This window comes from Prionailurus bengalensis, chromosome C1 (genome assembly GCF_016509475.1).
Source record: "Prionailurus bengalensis isolate Pbe53 chromosome C1, Fcat_Pben_1.1_paternal_pri, whole genome shotgun sequence".
Taxonomy (NCBI): Eukaryota; Metazoa; Chordata; class Mammalia; order Carnivora; family Felidae; genus Prionailurus; species Prionailurus bengalensis.
In genome coordinates, this window is record NC_057345.1 from 65,523,313 (window position 1) to 65,546,658 (window position 23,346).

The 23,346-nt window shown below is 35.2% G+C and overlaps 2 protein-coding genes across 46 annotated transcripts in view; one reads left to right on the forward strand and one right to left on the reverse strand.

Moving 5' to 3' along the window:
• NEXN (nexilin F-actin binding protein) overlaps nt 1-1,839 on the forward strand; it is a 48,207-nt gene extending 46,368 nt beyond the window's left edge. For 6 of the 8 annotated variants that reach the window (XM_043575360.1, XM_043575364.1, XM_043575363.1 and 3 more), the window contains 3 exons: nt 417-602; nt 1,047-1,407; nt 1,499-1,839. In XM_043575360.1, coding sequence (XP_043431295.1) covers nt 417-602; nt 1,047-1,407; nt 1,499-1,512 — 561 coding nt within the window. In that variant the 3' untranslated portion in view covers nt 1,513-1,839. Of the gene's footprint in view, nt 1-416; nt 603-1,046 lie in introns of all 8 variants that reach the window. The other 2 variants (XM_043575361.1, XM_043575358.1) reach the window with 1 other exon arrangement.
• A 599-nt stretch (nt 1,840-2,438) lies between these two features.
• FUBP1 (far upstream element binding protein 1) overlaps nt 2,439-23,346 on the reverse strand; it is a 34,029-nt gene continuing 13,121 nt past the window's right edge. For 4 of the 38 annotated variants that reach the window (XM_043575345.1, XM_043575329.1, XM_043575328.1 and 1 more), the window contains 8 exons: nt 22,964-23,124; nt 19,463-19,614; nt 19,296-19,375; nt 16,107-16,235; nt 14,083-14,157; nt 7,773-7,832; nt 7,547-7,692; nt 6,799-7,163 (listed from right to left, as the gene is read on the reverse strand). In XM_043575345.1, the coding sequence (XP_043431280.1) occupies nt 7,155-7,163; nt 7,547-7,692; nt 7,773-7,832; nt 14,083-14,157; nt 16,107-16,235; nt 19,296-19,375; nt 19,463-19,614; nt 22,964-23,124 (812 nt within the window). In that variant the 3' untranslated portion in view covers nt 6,799-7,154. Of the gene's footprint in view, nt 5,941-6,798; nt 7,304-7,546; nt 7,693-7,772; nt 7,833-14,082; nt 14,158-16,097; nt 16,236-19,295; nt 19,376-19,462; nt 19,615-22,963; nt 23,125-23,346 lie in introns of those variants that run through there. The other 34 variants (XM_043575322.1, XM_043575333.1, XM_043575331.1 and 31 more) reach the window with 18 other exon arrangements.

Here is a 23,346-nt window from a genome sequence, read left to right on the forward strand (position 1 = left end):
GGGAAGTAATGGAAGTTGCACTTTCTATTATATAGCAGAGTGAAGAATGATGGACAATCTTGTGACAAGAAGTATTTTAAGTTAACAATGTATAACATCCCTACCCCTTTCTGTTATTCAGTATTATCAGCTAGCACAAAGAATTGGTTGAGCAAATAATACCCTGGGACTCCAATGACATTGTAGCTTTACACTGGGAGAAAAGGATTCTAATTGTCAAGACAATGTTTCATAAATGAAACTTTCATTTTTCTCAAATTAGGGGATAGTGAAAATCTACATGGCTGCAGTATAGCACAAATAAACCAAACATGGTATATTTTGTGTCCATAAATGACATCTTCAGAAGTACTGCTTTAGTTCTTGTTGGTTTCTAGAAAATATCCAATTACTATTCTTGGCCCACTTTCATAAAGGAAGAAGATGTTGATGTCAAGCCTGCAAAAAAAAGTGAGGCTCCATTTACTCATAAAGTGAATATGAAAGCTAGATTTGAACAAATGGCTAAGGCAAGAGAAGAAGAGGAACAAAGAAGAATTGAAGAACAAAAGTTACTACGCATGCAGTTTGAACAAAAGGAAATTGATGCAGCACTACAAAAGGTACCAGGCTTACATGTCCTTTATTTTTCAAAGATGCTCTTGAAATTTTATGGGGGGTTAGGAAAAAAAATTTTGGGAGGACGCAAGTCAGCGAGGGGATGAGAAAGAGAATCCCACGAGGGGCCTGGCAAGGTGGGGGGAAGGGGAGAGAAGAGAAAGGGAGGAGTGGGGTTCAAACTCAATCAATGTGGGACTAAACTCAAGAACTGTGAGATCATGACCTGAGTCAAAGATGCTTAACGGCTGAGCCACCCAGGTGCCCTAAAGTAATTTTTAATAGCTTTCAAGTCAGTGGAATGTTTTATAAAGTACATAATTGTAGTAAGCATATTTACATGTTCTTTGGGAAGAAAAAACCCTTTTATCCATAAAATTCTATTACTAAAGCATTGTCCTAAAAATGCTACTATAAATGCCAACTTGAATGGACTTATTTTAATACAGAAAAGAGAAGAGGAGGAGGAAGAAGAAGGTGGTAGCATCATGAATGGTTCCACTATTGAAGATGAGGAGCAAACGAGATCAGGAGCTCCATGGTTCAAGAGGCCTCTAAAAAACACATCAGTTGTAGACAGTGAGCCAGTTAGATTTACTGTTAAAGTAACAGGAGAACCCAAACCAGAAATTACATGGTGGTTTGAAGGAGAAATACTGCAAGATGGAGAAGACTATCAATATATTGAAAGAGGAGAAACTTACTGCCTTTATTTACCAGAAACTTTCCCAGAAGATGAAGGAGAATATATGTGTAAAGCGGTCAACAACAAAGGCTCTGCAGCTAGTACCTGTATTCTTACAATTGAAAGTAAGAATTAATCATTTTTAATCTAGAACTTTTATTGTATTTAAATTTTTTTTTCCTTTAAAAAATCACTTTTCTTCTTCTCTTTTTTTAGCTGACGACTACTAGCTCCCCTTCCCTCTCCCTGGAACTTTCTCTGCCCCCTCCCAACCCCCCCAAATTTCTTACTACATCCATGTTTTCTGTGGCGGGGCCAAAAATGGAAACCAGAAGTGCCACTATATTGACTTTTTATTCCTTTTCCTAACAGTCTTCAAAACACAAGCTCATCTAAAGAATACCTTCTTCCTATTCAAATCATCACCAGATTCGTCACCATATTGTGAAGTTAATGTGTATTTAATGGGGTAGAGTGGAAAAGTTACTCAATTATTCTAAGCTTATAGCAATTACGTTTTAAAGATCACAAATAAAACATTATTTTGCATGAAAAAATGATGTTTATGAGCTATTTATATACCTAAAATTAATGGAGACTTCATAATTTGGAAACTACTGAGTTTTCCTTAATAGTCATTTTTCTTGTTGTAGTTTTAAAGTCTTTCTGAAGCACAGAGGGAAAAGGGGGAACATGGAGAACAACAAAAGTTAAGACTAAATTTTAAGGAGAAAATTTAATGGAAACCACTGCCTATATAGAATTCTGAGTGTTGAGACTATTAACATGTACTATTCAAAGGTGTGTTATATTCAAGCTTCTAAAGCAAATTTACGCTGTGACCTTGCCTGAACAAATTATATTTTAGTAAAAAAACTTTGTATCAGTAGTTCATGCAGGAGAAAACACTTTCAACATAATTGAAGATTTTGAGGTCTAAGAGGGGGGGAGAAAAAAGGCACAATCTTCAATTTTAAAATCTGGTCTAAAATGAGTTTGTAAATAATTAATTACCATGTTCTATTACCAAGTTGTTTTATATTTTAGTTTTCTGGAAGACAATTTTATTTTACAATGTAAACCCATAATAAAGTAACTTGTGTATTTAAAATAAAGTCTTTTCAATATTTTAGAAAAGAAACAAAACACTCCCTTATAATATTCATCAATGTACATTTATTATTTTTTTATTGAGGAAACCATAATCAATACAAAATTACAGCAATCATGTGCCCTTTTACATACATTGTCATTAAAGCAAACTCTAAACCACAGTTTGTAAAGTATTCAATTTACCTCAAGTCCAAGCTGCATCTCCCTAAGACACTGTTCCCATCACAGTAGCCATTTTAAGCCAATCTTCTTTTTACACACGGGTAGTTTCTGTAGAGAACACTTTTCTCAGGACGAAAATGCATCGAGCATGCATAAGAAAAAATATATATATATATGCGCAAATACATTTATGAGTTTCTATAGGGCTATCACTGAAGAAAATAAAACCTTGGGATTTATTTGCTTCTTTTTTAAAAGCACCAATTTAAATCCCTCAGAAGTTTATACTGTGGCAAGATAACTCAAGTGACTAAACAAAAAATAAAGGTTATTTTCAGAGTCAAAATTATCTTTAGGTACTGTTAAAATACATTTTAAAATGAGGCAGAATTTTCAGAAAATAAAAAGACATCCTCATTGATAATTTCTACATCCTTACTCTAGACAACAGATGTTCACAGGTACAACTGGTTCTCCTGGCAGAGCACTCAAACAAACGTAATCACTTCTGCATATATTCCTATTTCCCGCTTAAGTTTACTCTGCTACTCCTACCCAAACCCACCCTTTTGAATTAACTACCAAGGTATTTGGCTAAGGAAATATTTTACAATGTTTATAAACAACTAGTATTAAATCACTAGTTTTAGTATTAAAACCATTTTTGTTAATTAAAAATAAAAGTATACTTTTCATTTCTAAAACAAACATCAAACCCATTAGAATTCTAAGTATCACCACACTAAAATATCTTAAAACAAACACATTGTCAAGTTTTAAGTGCTAAATAAAATAAATCAGTTCAATTTCAATCTAAACATTGTTTCTACCACTCCTAACATCCATTGCATTCAAGTCAACTGGCTCACCTTTTCTGCTTTCCATTTATTTCAAGGTTAAGATTAGCGCCATTTTAAAAATGCAGTTATCAGTGAAGGCTTATGGTAATGAGTTAAAAAAAACTCTTGAGATAGAAACAATGCCCCAATATCTATTAGCATTCATCTATTATTTTATAAAAATGCAAACTACAGCTAACCAAAAGTTGAAAGGCTCCTTAAGGTTCAAAGATCTCCTTTATATTATCAGTCTTAACATACCTATCATTGACTATTAAAACAATACACACACATAAATGTGGTGCAGTAACTACACAACTTACAAAATTTAACAGTTCATGGAACATTTAAGATCAAGCAAATAGCACTTTAAAATGAAAAGTGATCAAAAGCAGGTACATTACACCCTATACCAATGTATGGGAATACATTTCATATTTCTCAATTATGATTTGCCAATTTTACCTTCTACATTGAGCCCTTCTATGGTCCATGCTCATCGGCTCACCAATGGCATACACTCAAAGGATTCCTCTTTATGGGTAACTATCTCAGGACCTGATTTTATGAGCTATGATTTGGTGCTTGCAGCATCTTCAGCACTGTGTGTGAAAATGAAGGCAGTATTTTTGAATATTTTTCTTTGTTGTAGAGATAAGCAGGAGTTTTAAAAGGATCAGCACATTTTAGAAACTGAATAAACAAAACTGATAGGATGCTGCTTTAATACATTCATCTTAACTCAAAATATGTACCAGTTAAAATCTATAAGAACACAAACATTTTAAACTGGCAAAAAAAGTAAAATGCAGCGTCAATTATTAAAGTATTATAAATCAGAAAAATATTGGTTGCTATACAGATTATGAAAGGTTATTTGCTATACAGTTAACATTTCACTGATGCACATGCCTTATCAAAACATACTGCCAGTATTCCTTATATTTTCCTTTTTCAGTGTATGTTACGAAAACTGAATTGTCTTAAAAAAAAAATTCGTAATAAAATTCTGACCCATAATGTCCTTACTGAATTGTTATACTTAAAGAATAAGAAAAAAATAAACTCCATATAGCTTTGGAGGGCAAAGAAAGAAAATGTCCTGTCAACCTGTCAATCATAAAAAGCTTGTGAAGGCTGTTGAAGTTTCTAACCAAGTGATTTCCTAAATCTCGAAAACTATGTTAACTGCCCTTTCTTAACAATTCTTCTGTAGTTGGGAAAAGATTACAAAAAGTTTGGATGTAGTTCAATTATAGCAGCAATCTACTCATCATTTCTTTTTTCTTGTTTTAATAAAAAAATTAAAATAAAAAACATTACCCAGAAATGTAAACAGTTGTTTGAACAACTTACAGACTTTCCACTGAAATGGTAGCATAAATAACAAAATACATTTTGGGGAAGCAGTAGCAGATTGCTTTTGAATACACAACCACAAAAACCTCACAGGGACAACATTAATGTACTGAAATATTTATTTATATATGTCCTTAGGTTGTGCTTACCTGTTGCTTTTTGCAGCAGAACCTAAGGTGGAAGGTCTGGGAAGGCACTGTGAAGTATAAATAATTGCACTGTTTGCAATTAATAAAGATTTTAAACCTTAAATGAATCAAAATCAACAGCCTCCAATTTGTGAGTTATGATATTGAATCCAACTGAGCTATTTCTTCAGTTTAATCAATAAATGCACCACTTTCCTAAAAGGTCATCTATAAAACAGTATCATGCAAAATACTGAAATTGTTCATGTCAATAACCCTACTCTTAAAGGTAACACATAACTAACTCCTTAACTATTAAACTTCAAACTAGAACTATATATCCATATCTAAATAAGGGCAAGGGAAGTCACTCCAGGTTCTATAAAACAATCAAAAACATTTCAAATATCTATAATGAACTGAACTGCTATTTTCTACCCTATAAGTAATCTCAACATTTATGTCCTTGTACATCTTCCTTTATAGTATATTCAGAACTGGTGCTCCCCACCAATGAAAAGAATATATATATATGTATATATATATTTATGAAATGGTGTTAAAACTGCTACATTGCTTAATATTTGCAAACTGAAAACCACTTCTGTCTGACACATTTCAAGTCTTTCATATTAATATAGAAGATATGCATACTGTACACTGAAAAGCAATATATTTTTAGGAGCACCAATGAGTAATACTATTCAATTTTAATGATCAGTTTTCTTTAGCTATAGCTAAAGCATATCAAAAATACTTACCCATTAAGCTCACTTAAAAAAAAAATACAGACCTATGTATTATTCTATGTTAAATTAAGAAGCAGTTATGGTTTTCCAAGATATCAGCACTGTATTCCAACATAATATTCACACAAAGTATGGCATTTACATTATGTGGAACATTGACAAAAAGATACTGTTGCAGTTCATCAATTTGTCATTCTGATGTACTTACAGTGCAATGCTCCTTGAAGGAACACAATCAAGGATGATACACAGCACAGTCCTCCTCACCCCTACAGAGCTAGTTCTATACTGGCTGGATCAAACCTGCACTTCAACAGACAATGGCAAGACAGACTGTATTTGCATGTAGTCTAATATATTAATATGCAAAGAGCCAACAAATATGCAAAGAGTAAAACAATGGATTTCAACAAAATATCAGAACTTTAGCATGAGTGTTATAGGGTAATAAAGTGATTTCAAGTACATAAAAAATTAAGTTGATTCAATGATTGGACTTGTGCATTTACAAAACAAGGCTTAACTATACTGCAAAAAGAAAAAAAAAAGAAAAAAGCTTGAACATTTCCATACCCCGATAATGTTTCAATGGCAGATGCACTGTAGCTATACTTTTTGCATACTATTTACTTTTCTACCCTAAATTTAAAAAGAAACACACTAATATTGTATACATTGAAAGTTTCTTTACATGAAAAAACTTCTTATTCAACTACTCATATTCACTATCCGAAAACTGTTTAAAATTAGTTATGCTGAAACAGTCTTGGAAATCGAAGTAATTATCAAATTAAGAACAGAAAGGTTAACTGTTATAGCAGCAGTACAGATCTGAAACAGTGGTCATGTATAAAAGGAAATTTCACTGTTAATGCAATGGAAGTATGCCAAAAGATCACTGTACACACATGCAGTTTTGAATCAAACAGAAGGAAAAAAAAATGAAGATATCAGGATTACTTGTGCTGAAACAGCCAAATACAATAAATGGAAAAGATCCTCCAATCTACTACTATACTGCAAGGGGGAAAAAACATGCCAGTGTTTAAAAACTCAATTAATATTTCATGGGGAAAGCTTATATTTTGTGTATATGTATCTTAATTTATCATTGCTAAGAAATTATGAATCCTTTAAATACCCACATATCCAACTTACCGACACAGGAGGTTTCATATCATTTATTGTAAAGCACAAAACAGGCATTTTAAAAGTGAAAGTATACATTGAAAAAGTACATTTATATCACAAAGCATTGACCACATAATAGTTGCAAATACATTTGCTGGAATGTGTACATCTACACTAAATACTAAAAACAAACCAATTTTCATTTCTACACAGAAATATTAACCTCCTATCAGTAGTGATAGATATTTTGTACATTTTCAAAAAAAAAAAAAAACACTATTTTAAACCAAAAACAAAATTAAGATCTTCATCAAGTCGTCTGCATCCATATATTTAACAAAGGTTTTTTTCCCCCACACAATGAAGCAAATACTGTATTGTCCACTTCTTATTATTGGCCCTGTGCAGAAGAGATACATAAGAAATACACAAAAAGTTAAAGAAAATCCTTTAAATGGAGCTAACTCAGGAGTGAATCCTTTAAGAAAGAAAAACTGGTTAATATAAATGGTGGTGGCTTCTTGCATGATTTGCAAATCCCTGGGGGAAAAAAATTTATTTTTAAAATCAGAGGCACTGTAGAAATACTCAGCACTCAGATGCCAGAAAGCATTATAAAAAAAACAAACAAAAAAACCCAAACAATACATCACAGTACTTCATTTAGTTATGCTATGCCAGATAAAAATTTAAAAGGCAAACATAATCCCAAACAGACAAAACAGTAAACATGCAGAAAACATGACTGGAGTAGAAATCAACACATTAGCAAGTTTAGTATACCTGAGGTGCTGGAGGATGCTGTGGCATTCCCTGGGGACTTGTCTGGGCATAGTAGGCTGCTTGTTGTCTATAGTACTCAGCCCAGGCTGCACTATAATCTGGCTGACCACCTGGTGGAGCACCAGTAGGAGCAGGAACCGCTTGACCTTTGAGAAAACAGAACAACTTTGTTGCTGTAACCACAATTAAAAGCCCAAAAGAATCTCATTTCTAATAAAAACAATACCTTGCTTCTTGTAATATTCCTCCCAAGCTTTTGAATAATCTTGTGTCTGCCCTTGTTGACCTAAAAAAAACCCCCTAAATTTTAATACAAAATTATATCCACTGTAAGTACAGGTTACAAAGACAAGCACAGAGGGTCAGAATTGCTCCTGTTTTATCTTATTCATTAGTGTCAGAAAACTACTCTGTAATTAAAGAAATCAGAATGCTGTTTCTTTTTGCCTTACATTAATCGTAACTTTTAGTTCTAAAGCATTACTATTAATAAAAAGTGAAATCAAAACCATCCACATAGTTTTAACAAGAAAGGCAATGATTTAGGCATAATCTGGATTCAATTACAGAATTTATAAATATTAATGTTCTAAACTGAGTTTGGCAAGTATTTCAAGTAAACAATCTATGGTTCCCTGATGGTGATGCTGGGTGTGGGGAGGGGGGGAGACCACTATTTTTTCTTGTCTTATTCATTTGGATGTTACACTACAGGTTTTAAATAAAATGTAAATCTTTGATGGAGGAAAAGAACATTTTTGAAAAACAAAAAACCCATGTGAAATCTATTAAAGACTTCATTATTTTAAGATACGGTCAAGATCTTTGTTTCCTGATTTGTGACCTATAAATTATGTGTACGAAGACTAACCATCAAAATACTCTTTAGTAATAAGATGTTTAAAATTTTAATATATGTTCAAACCACAATACAATTTTATTAAAAGTAACATGACAAAGAACATAAAGAACAATTACCAAAGACATTCGAAGGAACAAGATCAATCAAACACAAAACTCAACAGCTTTCATGAGCAGGTATTTTTTTAAGCAGGGTAATTAAGAGACTAAAGAGAATTAACCAAATCCAACGCACAAAATTTAAATGGGCTCTGGATTAAAATAAAGACAACATAGACACACACAGCCACAAGAGACATTTTTCTGACAACCAAAGAAAATATGGTCTATATGTTGATATTACTGAAATAATTTATTTACAACAGTGTGCAACCTACTTTGTAAAGGCTCAGGCACAAAAAATACATATATACACACACAAATTACATATGATAAACTTTTTAAAAATGTAGAATTTGAATAGAAAATATAAATATGGGTGTTCACTGTATGATTTTTCTGATTTTATCAAGGTATAAAAATTTATAAAATAAAAAGTTGGGGAGGAAGAACATGTGTTTTCCTATTGAGCTCCCTTTTTTGAGCAGAATTTTATATAGCTTAGTACTTTGCCTGGTGAAATTATTATAGCTAGATAAAAAATACTAGAGAACAGACACAGGGAAAATTGTTTTTTATGTTTGTTGGATGTTGCCAACTTTGTATAGCTGAACTCTGTATAGTTGCTGAAAATAGGCTATCACCATCAATCACAAAATTGAAGAATTAAAAGCAACTCAGTGAATAGAATTTTAACTTTTATGAGTAACTTTAAAAATCCAAGAAAAATGGGGCGCCTGGGTGGCACAGTCGGTTAAGCGTCCGATTTCAGCCAGGTCACGATCTCGTGGCCTGTGTGTTCGAGCCCCGCGTCAGGCTCTGGGCTGATGGCTCAGAGCCTGGAGCCTGTTTCCGATTCTGTGTCTCCCTCTCTCTCTGCCCCTCCCCCATTCATGCTCTGTCTCTCTCTGTCCCAAAAATAAATAAACGTTGAAAAAAAAAAATCCAAGAAAAAAACCCCCTTCTATAGGCAACAGAGAAATCCCATGTAATATAAACAAAATTTTTAGTTTTGTTTTCCAGAATTCTTTTCAAACAGGAAGTGAGTTTCACATACTGATCCAATGAGACACAATTTAAACAAATCTGAAATAGGTTTCAGTATTTAGACAACTCCCAAATATCCCAGGGTATCAAGAGTAATAAAACCACACAATGTCTCTTACAAGTTGTACACTTGAAAACCTGCTGACTTGAGGCCAAACTCGGTTAAGACAGCAACAATTTCTACTTCAGGTTTACAAAAAGGGACTGAACATCATTGTTAAGAGATATTCATTTTAGAGGCAAAATTACAATATAAGATGGTAGAAACAGAGACACATTAAGAAAATTCATCCAATTCAAATGTTACCTACTCTCCCATTTCAAGTATTTCTGTGGAAAGTGAAGGGTAAACATGTCAGACTGTAAGAAAATCAAGCACTTGGTAAGTCGTAAACACCTCACATTCCAATCTTGAAGGTGTCCAAAGAAAAAGTCATCTCACTCCTCCAACATGAGGGGCAAGTTTTGCCCTGCTGGAAAATAACTCTTCCTATCTGCTTAGGACTTACTTGGCTCTCCCCTAGCCTCTTGTGCCTCTCTGCCCCCTTTAGGAATGTACTTTAGCTTGCTCCCTTTATCCTTCTTAGTTCAAGAACTATTGTGATGCCTGTTTAGTTCATATTTTAGAACATCACTTAACATTTACATGTAGATTCACCATTTGTAAGGTTTGACTTTCATTTCATTCAAGAGGTAAGACTTGCCCTAGAGTTCACACATAATAGCCCAATGGCCAAACCTGCTTGAATAGATGTCACTACAAGTTATCACTCTATATACTGCCTCTTTCCCACAACCATTTTCCTCACTACACACCCTTTCCCCTTAAGGTACCATATGCCAAAGGCTCAGAGTCCACCACATCAGTACTTAATATTGTAAGAGCCTTTCTCTAAGTCAAACTTTTCCAAAAAATGCCTTCACCTGCCCTCTCCCAAATGGGAACTGCCTGTCTACTTTGAAATCCAGTTTGATCTGTTTACTTATTACAAAAGTTTCCTCATTCTAGCTCCAAAAATACCCACTCTTCGAGCTTTACTGCCATTCCTGGTAACACTTAAAATTTCCTTTGTTAACCCTCTATAATCTCATCTTTGCGAATTTCTCTCCTAAATTCTCTTGATATTAATCCTACGAAATTCAGAACTGTTTCAGAAAACAAAACTAACTAAAAAACTTAACTTGAGGCTCCTGGGTGGCTCAGTTACGTGTCCGACCGGCTCAGGTCACAATCTCACAGCTCATGGGTTCCAGCCCCGTGTCAGGCTCTGCTATCAGCTCAGAGCTGCTTCAGATTCTGTGTCTCACTCTTTCTCTCACTCAAAACCAAACATTAAAAACAAAAAACAAAAAACAAAACCCTCCTGTTTTAAGAGATTTACTTACTTATAAACAATGACACATTTATAACGTTAGTGGATATTTTCTGTCCTTAACAGGCAAAGCTGAGATTTGGCTTCAGAAGCTGGGACAGCCTGCCCAGTTTGGTAAAGAGGTTACTAGATTGGGAACTGGGATGTCCAGAGTCCTAGAAAATCCTAGCTCTGCCACTGTAAGAGTTCAACTTGGCCTCTCCAAATAAGATAGTTGGATTTGGAGATAAAAATTTTTATCTCCCTAATATCTTATTACTTTCTTCCCTTTTATTTACAAATCTTGAATACTGCCTTGGTAGAGCACATGACTCTTGATCTCAGGGTTGTGAGTTCAAGCCCCACAATGGGCATAGAGATTACTTAAACAAAATCTTGAAAACTGAATTATATTAGTCTTATGCTTCAATATCTGGCCAGTAATGCACCCAGAAGAAATTAAGGTAGTTAAGCAACAACTCATTTGCAAAAAGAACTTCTATAGGACAAAATAAATTGACCTGCTAGCCAGGATTAGAAACCTGGCAATTTATTATTATTTCCCTTAAGATTTATATGTGAAATAATCATTCAACTTATCTTTTGCTCAAAAAAATTAACAGCTGATCACTATAGTGCTACAGAAAAACACATAACTGAGAAAAAAAAAATCTGAATGGTATTAAGACCTCACAGATTACATTCAACACAACTGCTCACTCTGGGCAAATAAAAGGTAGAAAAACCAAACCATAAATTTGTCAACGTGCTGCAAATGAATGATAAAATATAATAAAACACAAGTTTCACCAGTTCCCCAATAATTATCTAAGTCCACAAACAGGCCTGTTTTTACTTATTTTTTATTTATTTATTTATTTATTTATTTATTTATTTGAAGTTTATTTATTTTTGAGACAGAGAGAGACAGAGCATGAACGGGGGAGGGGCAGAGAGAGAGGGAGACACAGAATCGGAAGCAGGCTCCAGGCTCTGAGCCATCAGCCCAGAGCCTGACGCGGGGCTTGAACTCACGGACCGTGAGATCGTGACCTGAGCTGAAGTCAGATGCTTAACCGACTGAGCCACCCAGGCGCCCCAACTTATTTTTAATATTAACATAGAGAACATCTCTGGCACATTAACCATGGTGAAAATATAAGACCCAGCGATTTTTAATTGCACATGCTCAAATTTTTACAATGGTGACACTATTTCATACAAGTTAAAGTGACCATATGTCCTGACCACTATCATGGGATGATTATTAATAGCATTCTCAGTTATTCTCAAAAGTATATCCCAGTCAGGATAATAAATTATGTGATCACCCTAATTAGAGTATACTGCTTTGAGATTAAAGTTTTTTAAAAGTATTTTTTTGCAGAATTTTAGCTGTTGTAGACCTGCCTGAGATAAGATGGGTCACAAAAACATAATCTGTTTTAGCCTCAGGAATGTAGCATGGAAAGTCATACTAACAGGAAAAACAATTTTTCTTTCTTTAAATAGAAAATAAGCTGCATAAAACATCCTTATCATGAAGTAAACGTATCCTACACAAAAGAAAATTTAATATAATCACCATTCTGGAAAATTTTCTTTCTGTGAAGACGACAAAACACTCACAGGCAAAGAAACATTGAAGTTTATGTTGAAAATCTCAAACAGACTGTATACTATGATAAAATTCTACCATCTATACATTCATTCTATACCTGGGAAGAATGGACGAGTTTATCTGTTTGGCTTTCATTTGTGACAAGTGGCTGTAGTGTACATGGGTCAATTTCAAATGACACCATAACCTTCTAAAAACAAAAACTACTATCCGTTCAGCTGACCCTTGAACAGTTCAGGGGTTAATGGGCACAGACCTCTGTGGAGTTGAAAACCCACATACAACTTTTGACTTTGGACAAGCTTAACTACTAATAGTCTCCTTTGACCAGAAGCCTTACAGATAACATAAACAGTGGACTAACACACATTTTGAGTATTATATACTGTATTTTACAATAAAGTAAGCTAGAGAAACAAGAAGAAAATCATAAAGTTCATTTATATAATACTGTAAAAAAAAAAACCCACTTACAAGTAAACCCATAAAATTCAAACCTATGTTAAGGGTCAAATGAATATCAAGTTCCAAATAGTCCCAGAAAAAAACAAATCTGGGAGATGGGCTTGGAGTTTAGGCCCTCTTGGGAGTTCAAATTCTGGTTCTACCACTTAGTGGCTGTACATTTCAACTGTTAGAAGTACAGTTTTCATTTGTAACAATTTGTAGTAATATATTTAGCAAAACACTTGATTAACAATTGTATCCTCCATGAGAATATAATAACCAGAAGGTCAGGGGCTCCTACCTGTTTACCCTCACAATCACATTCTCAGCATCTATCACTGTTTGGTATGTAGTATGTGTTCTACAGTTACTGAATCGAAATGACCTTTCTAGAGTACAACTTTTCCTTTCTCCTATATGCAAATGTTATTTAAGTAACTAACATCCTATGTCCCTGTAGGTTACTTATCTAGTTACTGTGCAGCAGAAAATACCACACAACCGATTTTTGCTTGGCTCTCTAGAATTTAACCTATGCCATTCAGGCTACTGATATATGTAACTGTCTTTGACAAAAGTACAAGTAATATTCAGGGTCATATGTGGCAACAGTGGAACTTTTGGTTTTAATTATTGTGGCTGACAAATGCATTTGGAAACAAAAGGATTTCTTTGTTATATAACCACAATTTTAAGAATTATGTATTTTTAGAATCAGTGATTTTAGAATGCATTCAGGGGTGCCTGGGTGGCTCAGTCGGTTAAGCGTCTGACGTCAGCTCAGGTCATGATCTCATGGCTCGTGAGTTCGAGCTCAGTGTCAGGCTGTGTGCTGACAGTTCAGAGCCTGGAGCCTGCTTCAGATTCTGTCTCTCTCTCTCTCTACCCCTCCCTCGCTTCCACACACTCTCTCTCTTAAATATAAACATTAAAAAAAAAAAAAAAGAACACATTTGATATTCCCTTCAAGATATTAGAAGTTAAAAACAAAGTGCAAGTAACAAAAACATAATGCAAACATGGTTTTATAACAATCTTCATCCTTCTAGTGAGATTTATTAAATGTTTCAAATTTAACTAAATGTATAAAAAAGAAATGTAGAACATACCCATTTTCTTGTAATACTCTTCCCAGGCCTTAGTATAATCAACCTGTCCAGCTGGAGCTGGATTCTGCTGATCTCCTTGTTTAAGAAAAACATTAAAAAAAAAAAAAAGGATTAACAGTTTCAAAAGACAATCTTGGCCCTTTACTTCTATTCCTTGAATGGAGAAAGTAGGAGTGGCCTGCCATAGGGAGTGAGGGGCAGGAGGGAGGGTGCTATGTGGTAGTGGGATCCTTGCTGGTGCCAAAAACACAGGACACAGGAGGTACAGAGGCCCTCAACAGAGAAAGTTTGTTTATACACATGGAAGAGGAGTTACACTGAGCATGTAAGTAAATTCATTGGTCAAGTAAGGATATACACTGAGGATACCAAGTCATTCACTATTTATAGGCAATGAAAGGGAAAAAGCCATAAAGAACTCTGATGTGTTACAATAGAATTCTGCAGGCAGTATAATGGTTTGAGAAATATATACGTATATAGATACTAATGTTTCATATACGCACTCATAAGCATACATGTATATAAATTTCCTAGGTTCCATATCACCATGGTAGAAATGAACACACGGAGTTTTTGATTTCTCAAATACTATCATCTGCTAAAAGGAAATCAGGGCTACTTAGAAAAATAGCTGATTTTAGGGCTTGAGCCCAGAAAGCACAAAATAAGCATCTTTTGGGCAGGAAAGTAAAGACATGCTTAAAAAATGACAAACACGTCGGGGTGCCTCAGTTGGTTAAGCATCTGACTTTGACTCAGGTCATGATCTCATGGTTCATGAGTTCAAGCCCCACATTGGGCTTGCTGCTGTTGGCAGAGACTGCTTCAGATCTTCTCCCTCCCCGCCCCTCTCAAAAATAAACACATTTAAAAAAAGTTAAAAAAGAATGACAGACATGTCAAAAGGATACAGGAACCATCTCAAAGGTACTCCTGAATGACCAAAGTTAGGGCAATCTGATAATCAAAATAGTAAAGATAGTTTAAAATACATGTTGAATAACACAGGAGTCCATACTGATATAAAGAAACAGAAGAAAACTTCTTCCTTATAATACCAACTAATACACGTAGAATGATGCAAACAGAAATTACCATCATGGCTGTAGCTGAATCAGGCACATGTTATCAAAGAAGGCTAAGGCCAATGGGCAGAAGTTCAGGAAGGAACAGAATAGTCTTATCAACTCAGTATAATTCCCCAAAAAGTATTTGTTAATTTCAAAGAGAAAAATGGTAATTTTATGGTATAGAAACCTGGCAGACACCAACATGACCAAGCGACTATGGTTACCATCACCAGGGATGAAGCAGGTCAACATTATATGACCCTTGATGTAATGCACTAAGAGGAACATAGCAATATTTCTGAGGTACTGCCACATACCAAGTAGGACTTCACGATCATGACCTCATCTTTTTGAGAAAAGGCTCAGGTGACCTATGCTAATTTGATAGTCATCGCATAAGACAAAAGGTCTGTGCTTTTTTTTTTTTTTTACCAGATGGGATCCTAGATCAGAATAGGGAAACTGATAGGATAAATGGTGAAATCGGAGTAAGGGCTCTGCATCAGGACAGTAATGATGTATCAATGCTGACTTAATGTTTTAGAGGACTGTATGATGGTCATGTATTATTGGAGTTAATACAAAAGGGTATTTAAGGGTACTGGGACATCATGTGCACAGCTTGGTCTTAAATGGTTCTGAAAGATTACTGGTAATGGATATGGACACAAAGGACAGAATAATGGGACAAGTGGGAGATGGGAGATAAAATATTGACAGGTAGGTTATCTGGGTGTTCTATAATGTTATCTTACAACTTAAACTTTTACGTAAGATGCAATTATTTTAAACTATTTCAAACTTATTTTTAATAAGGGAAATCTGCTCACTGAAGCTATAATGAAATATGGAAAGTTTTTAGGTGTTATACACTGATGTACTTCATACAGAATTCCAAACGTAAGTTTCTATTTCTACATACAAAATAAATGTTTTAGTTACCATAGTTACCTTGTCCATTGGTTTGGGTTGTAGTTGGTGCACCGGCAGGAGCTGCAGGTGGTGGCTGTGCTTGCTGTTGATAATAGTGAGCATAGTAGGCAGCCCAAGCTGCTGAATTTGGATCCGTTCCTGCCTTAGCTAGAATAAACACAAATTCAAGATTTGCATCTAAAGTCCATAATCTCTCTCTCACACACACACTCTCTCTCACACCCTCTTTGGCAAAGAAAGAGACCCCAAAATTAACTGGAGATCAAAAACAGTAAATGAGAAGTTTTAAATTCTTATTTTGTCATTATTTCCTTTAATTTCAGTAAAGTGAGGTACAGAAATTAAGTGACCTAATTCTTAGAAAACTAGTTGAGTGGCAGAATCGTAATAGGAATAAAGATCTTTTGCTTTCAAATCCAATTTGCCTTACAACATTCTGTGCCCCCTTTTTTTTAACCTAGTTTTGCCTCAAGCACAGCAGTTCTACGTGGTAGATGACTAAAGGAAAGGATTTCTAGGAACTATCTGTACAAGAAACAATTATTTTAAAACTGAGTTTTGTCCTGTCTTAAAGGAAGTCCTGCATTAAGAATCTTAAACAGTCGTATTTTACCTCATCATATTTCACAGTAATTATCCTAAATCATACACTTGATGTCACTGCCCTACTTGAAATTGTTCATTCCAGAGACTTCAGGGCTGTCAAAAGCTTTTAAGTGCAACATTATCACTCAATATCTTTCATGATCTGACCCTCTGGCTTATCCTTTCCATTCCAGCCTCATCTTCCCCTCTTTTGTCAGTATTTTTCTAACACTCAAGTTCTGGTCACAGTAAACTGCTTGTACTTTTCAGAAGTTGCAATGCTCATATCTGGCTTCAGACCTTGTTATGCTTTCTCTGGACTTGCACTCCTCATTCATCCTCCATAAAAACCAACTCATGCAATCACAGTTTGAGACCTCTTAGAAACAGAAATCCTCTTCTTGATTCTGTCCTTTATACCAAGAATACATCCTGTGACACTACAGTATATCTTTATTAGTTTATATCACCAAGAAGAATGTAATTTCCTTAGGCAGAGCCTGTATCTATATGAAATCTGTTTATCCTTTATCCCATGTGGGCAGCGAGTCTCAGCTGCTTAATAAAGTTTAGTGAAGTTTGAGGAAAAAGGAGCAGGGATTTCTAGAGTGATACAATTTTTAAGGTAATACAATTGTAAGGCATTATCTACCCTCCACATCTTCCAAGTAAAAAATGTATTGTTTTTCTAAGTTGGATTACCTGTGTACTAATACAAATATTTCACTTGACACCATCTCTGACTAGAGAAACTGAGATAAAACAGACTTTGAAAGGCAATACTTGTACTCTTGAATGTGTAGACTGTATTAACAAAACCAGACTTACAGTTAGATATAATACATATGGAGAATTTACTAATTATTCACTCAACATATCATTTCATTTATCATTTTATAGGTGAGAAAAAAATGTTAAACTGACTATAAGTTTCATCTAAATCAATTATGTGGTTTTTACATAATGCGAAGTCTAATATAAGCAATATCTAACCCTAGCTGCCATCTTAGCTAATGGGTTACTTCTTTTCCAAAGACAGTGCCGCAAACCATATTCATCAACCAATTCTTACAGCGGTGACTTCACTACTACTCCCAGAGGGAAAAATGAGACTGTGATACAGAGACTACTTATTCCCATCATTTCTCTCAATCACATTACTGATCCGAACAGGGCTCAGATCCAAGTTCCCCAATAGAAATTCACCCCTTAACTTGCTCTAACTCTTGAATCTCTTAAATTACCGGATTTCTCTGCTTAATCACACCATCCCAGTTAGCTTATAAGAGGGAAGGAAAAATCTTTTCTTTCTTTAAAGACATTTAGGGACAACTAGGCTCAGTCGGTTGAGTATCTGATGCTTGACTTTGGCTCAGGTCATGATCCCAAGGTCATGGCATCAGGCCCTGCTATGGGCTCTGTGCAGGGTAAGAAGCTTGCTTGGGATTCTTTCTCTCCCTCCGCCCCTTCCCTATTTGTGTGCACTAAGATAAAAATGAAGAAAAAAATACCTAATAAATATGTTTAAGCTATTATACACTAACTTATATTTGATCCTTCTGTAAGTCCACCTATAATAGCATTGCTAACACTTGGGAGTGTACTTTTCTGCTGTAGAATGTAAACTAATCTTTGCGTACCCACATCTTAGCACACTCAAGTTGTTTCTTGAATGAAAGTTGTGGTTATTTGGTTACTGTCATGTGTAACCATATTTCAAAGAGCACACTTCCTAGGAAATTAAAGTATGTTACAAATATAGGGCCACATTTAAATAACAATGTTTTAATAAAATTCACCAGAACAATTTCATTTAAATCAATTATTTAGGTTCTTTCAAGAAATAAATACACTAGTGTGGAAAGGAATCCATAATTCAGTACCTTCCTTGAAACTACTCCAGTGAAAGAGGCCTAAAAGATAGGTAGTAGGTGAGAAAGAAGGATCATCAATAAATGTTAATTGGTTTCAATGAATGCCCCTTTGACCATCATGGAAAGAAAACTAGAGGGTGGAAGATGCAATAACAGAATACAATGTAATATATATAAAATCCAGATCGGAACAGAGAAAACATTTAACTAAACGTATTTTTAATTTCTAACATGCAGACATTAAACAGAGGCCTGATTTTTACTACTATATGAAATTACGTAAGGAATATTAAAAGATTAAAACAGCTTACACATCTTATTTGAGAACTACCAAGTTCTCAAATTTAAGTATTAAATGCTCCATTAGATGCTCACATAATTATACAAATAAATGTACACTCTTCTTCCATGGACAATGTCACAATTAACACATCATACATTTGATGGCACTGGAATCTAAAACTAAGACACTGTACTTCTTCCTATAGCTTCTGGTTTTTAGCACTCTGTTCTTATCACTTTGAAAGGAGAGAAAGTCAACGTAGGTAAAAAAAGTTACATGAAAACATCATATTCACTCAGTCTCATACACTGTGGTAAAATCAGAAACTAAGACTCCTGTTGAAAGAGTGAAACAAGTGCGAAAAATGCACACAATGTAGAAATAACACTAGAAAATTTAAGAGTATATATAACAGGAGAGGCAAACAAAACTACAGATTACACATGAACGATAAATGTCTTTTACCTGGATCAGGAGGGGCCTGCTGCTGCCAGTGTGGATATGCATTTCCCCACCCCTGGGGGGCATAAGGAGCTGGAGGTCCACTGAAAAGATAGAAATCAATATAAAAACACAATTTACCAAAAGCTAGAATGTTTGGGGAAAACTCCAGAATCAAACTCAGTACTTACTGAGGAGCAGGGCCAGGTGGTCCTGGATTGTAAGGTGCAGGGTTGTATGGTCCCATTGGAGTTCCAGGCCCTGGAGGCCCAGGAGGCCCATGGGGGCCTGGGACACCATGGGGCCCATGGGGTACAGGTGGCCCTAAAGGATTTACTGGGCCCTGTAAAAAAAGCAAAGAGATGTACAAAAAAATCAGAAAAACAGCAATGGCTTAACAATTCAAAGGCCAAATAACACCAACAACATATTTTAGATTTTCCTTCCTCATTCATGTTGCAAAAAATTTTTAAATTTTTTTAATGTTTACTTATTTTAAGAGAGAGAGTGTGTGAGCAAGCAGGGGAGGGGCAGACACACACACACACACACACACACACACACACACACACACACACACACAGAATCTGAAACAGGCTCCAAGTTCTGAGCTATCAGCACAGAGCCCAAATCGGAACTCAAACTCAGGGAACTGCAAGATCATGACCTGAGCCAAATTCAGACGCTTAACTGATTGAGCCACCCAGGCGCCCATGCTGAAAAAACTCAACTCTACCATATTAAATATTAAGACCTGAAAATTCATTAAAATCAACAGCATCAGCAAAGAACTGAAACATCTCCTTTATCTTCCATTCTCTTCCTTTCAGACGAATTCCCTTTTCCATTATTTCCCTTTCTTTTTTATAATTCTTACTTCTACTACACTTCTTTATTATCTTATCATGGAAGTGTATCAAATACCATGTTTTCTCTAACTTTTCTTTCTCTACATCTATTCAGCATCTACTTTCCTAACAATCAGACAACCACCTTGACAATATATTCCCCAAATTGCTAAGGCTTTATACTGTGAACTACTGGGTACTTTATCATGTAAAGTAACAACTAGTAACTTTAGTAACTCAAAAAACTAAACTCCTCTTCAAAACCTTTGTGCCCCGGAACCCCATTTAAAATCAGTAATTTAAATTCATTTCCTCTCTTCCCCTTTATCATTAGTTTCTAAATACCCTATCTTCATATTCATATCATACCACTTAATAATGCTTAGTTGATTTTCCTTTTGATAATCCAAATTAGCTTTCATGAAGTTAATACTGATCATGTGACATTTTGAAGAAAAATGCTTAAATCACATTTAGTTGTCTATTCCCTCACTACAAAATAATGAAGCTAAACTCTGTAATTTTAAAAATTTTAACGTTTATTTTTGAGAGAGACAGAGCGTGAGCAGGGGAGGGGCAGAGAGAGAGGGAGACACAGAATCTGAAGCAGGCTTCAGAATCTGAGCTGTCAGCACAGAGCCTGACGCAGGGCTCGAACCCACGAACTGTGAGATTATGATGTGAGTTGAAATCAGACGCTTAACTGACTGAGCCAGCCAGGCGCCCTAAACTCCATGACTTTTCAAGTTCCTTCTATTACTTTACCTCTTTAAATCTGTTTTCATTATCCTTCACTTCTATTATCCATAACCAATCCCTTACAAAAAGTAAAAAAGCACTACTGAAAAAGTAGCAACATTTTCATAGGGTTATGTACGAGGCACTCTTTTAAGTGACACAAACCTCGTATCATTTGTACAACCTGTAAAATAGCTATTATTATCCTTATTTTCAGAGAAAGAAACAAGAGGCAAACAAGTATAAACAGCTTTCTCCAAGGTCACACAGTAAATGATTCAGAGTATTTTGAACCTAACAGCCTGATTCCAGAGTCCATGCTCTTAACTATCAAACTAAACTGCTTCTCTAGAACCTATCTTGTTTGCCCATCAATCCAGAAGAAACCTTGGTCCATGCATGCTAAGGATAGTAAAATCCAAAATGTTAATTCATTTTTCTAGCATCAACCTCTGCCAATACTGGGTACATAATTATTTTCTTCATATTTTCAATTACACTTATATTTAAAAATTTTTTCAATGTTTATTTTTGAGAGAGACAGATCGTGAGTGGGGGAGGGGCAGAGAGAGAGGAAGACACAGGATCCGAAGCAGGCTCCAGGCTCTGAGCTATCAGCACAGAGCCCAACGTGGGGCTCAAATTTGTGAACCATGAAATTGTGACCTGAGCTGATGTAGGACACCTAACTGAGCCACTCAGGTGCTCCTATACTTATTAATTTTTTAAACGTATATTTGAGAGAATGAGAGAAAATAAAAGCCCATGTGAACATGCGGGAGGGGGGGGGGCGGGGGGCAGGGCAGAGAGAGAATGAGAATCCCATGTAGGCTCTGTGCTAACAGTGCGAGTTCAATCTCATGAACCTGGAGATCATGACCTGTGCTGAAATCAGAAGTCAGCCACTTAAGTGACTCAGCCACCCAGACACCTGTATTTTTAAGTAGGCCTCATGCCCAGCACTGAGCCAAATGCAGGGCTCAAACCCAGGACCCTCAGATCAAGACCCAAGTGGAGATTAAGTAGGATGCCCAACTGACTGAGCCACCCAGGTGCCCCAACAATTACACTTATTAATACCACAAAACTTACAATATTTGTGTATGTTTTTATAAGATTTTCTTTTAATTTCTTAGTCATCTCTATATCCAACATGGGGCTCAAAACTCACAACCCTAAGATCAAGAGTAACATGTTCTACTGACTGAACCAGCCAGGTACCCCTGGTAAGATATTCTGTAAGTGTCTTTTATACATCTATTTTTGTCTTTCCCAGAAGACAGAAACAGTATCTAACTTCTTTTGTATCCCTTCCACAATATGGCAATCATCAGGGAGAACTTTCCTAACAAATTCTAATTATTATTATTCAAAATGCTCCCTTACATCCTATAGTAAAAGAACACAGTTAAGACACTACATCCTCCTCTTATAAGAAAGCACAATCAAGACTCTATACTTTTTTTGTACTACCACCAGGAAACTTATCTAAAGGAAAAGTTTCCAAATTTGTGTATCAGAACTGTCTGTCATGTGTAAAGGTGGAAAGCATTCAAATAGTATACACTTTAAAACTCCCCAAATGACTGTCAATCTAAGATGGATTTGTAAATTTCTACTCTAAACTGGGGGATTCATCTAATACATATTTACCTGAGCAGGGTGGAGTACATTAAGCCCTTAATAAATACTGAATTCCCATTAACTATGTCCTACAAGTACATTCTACAACCCACCCACCAACTCTTACATTGTATCTGCAAGTAATGCAGTCTATTATTTACTCACACAAAGTTCTAAATACTTATAAATGTGTATTTAATTGAATTGTCACTGCTGGACAATCTTTCCTGTTATATGTGTTCATTTTGTGGTGAAACCTACAATCTTAGACTAGAAATTGGCATTTTTTTATATAGCAATTATAGAAACATCTGAATTAATACCTTCTATTTAATAGGGTCTATGTAAATATCGTATTTATTTACTTTTTAAGTAAGCTTTATACCCAACATGAGGCCTGAACTCACAACCTGGGGATAAAGAGTTGCATGCTTTATTAAGCAACCAGGTGTCCCTCTAAATTGAAATTTAAAGCATACTCACACCAATCTTTTCTTCTATAAGTTGCCGTGCATAATCTATTTGCTGTGGAGTGCCACGAATTGTAAATAATTTCATATTAGGATCTGCATTAGGTGGAGGATTTCTCTGAAGTTCTATTCTTGCACCAGACTGTTGGCTTATGCTTTTTATGGTTTCACCTCCTAAAATCAAAACACAGTAATTTTTCTAAAGAGTCAAAGAATACAAAAAGAACTTTTTAAAAGAAAATGACCACAACTAAAAGGGCCATTAAGAAAAAAGTTTAGAGCAGTATCCCATCTGCCAATATTCTATTAGAATTTTCCATTTATTTTACACTTAAAATCAAATTGTATAAAGCATCTCATGCTTCTAAAATACATTCAAGTTTCAAGACAACTTAG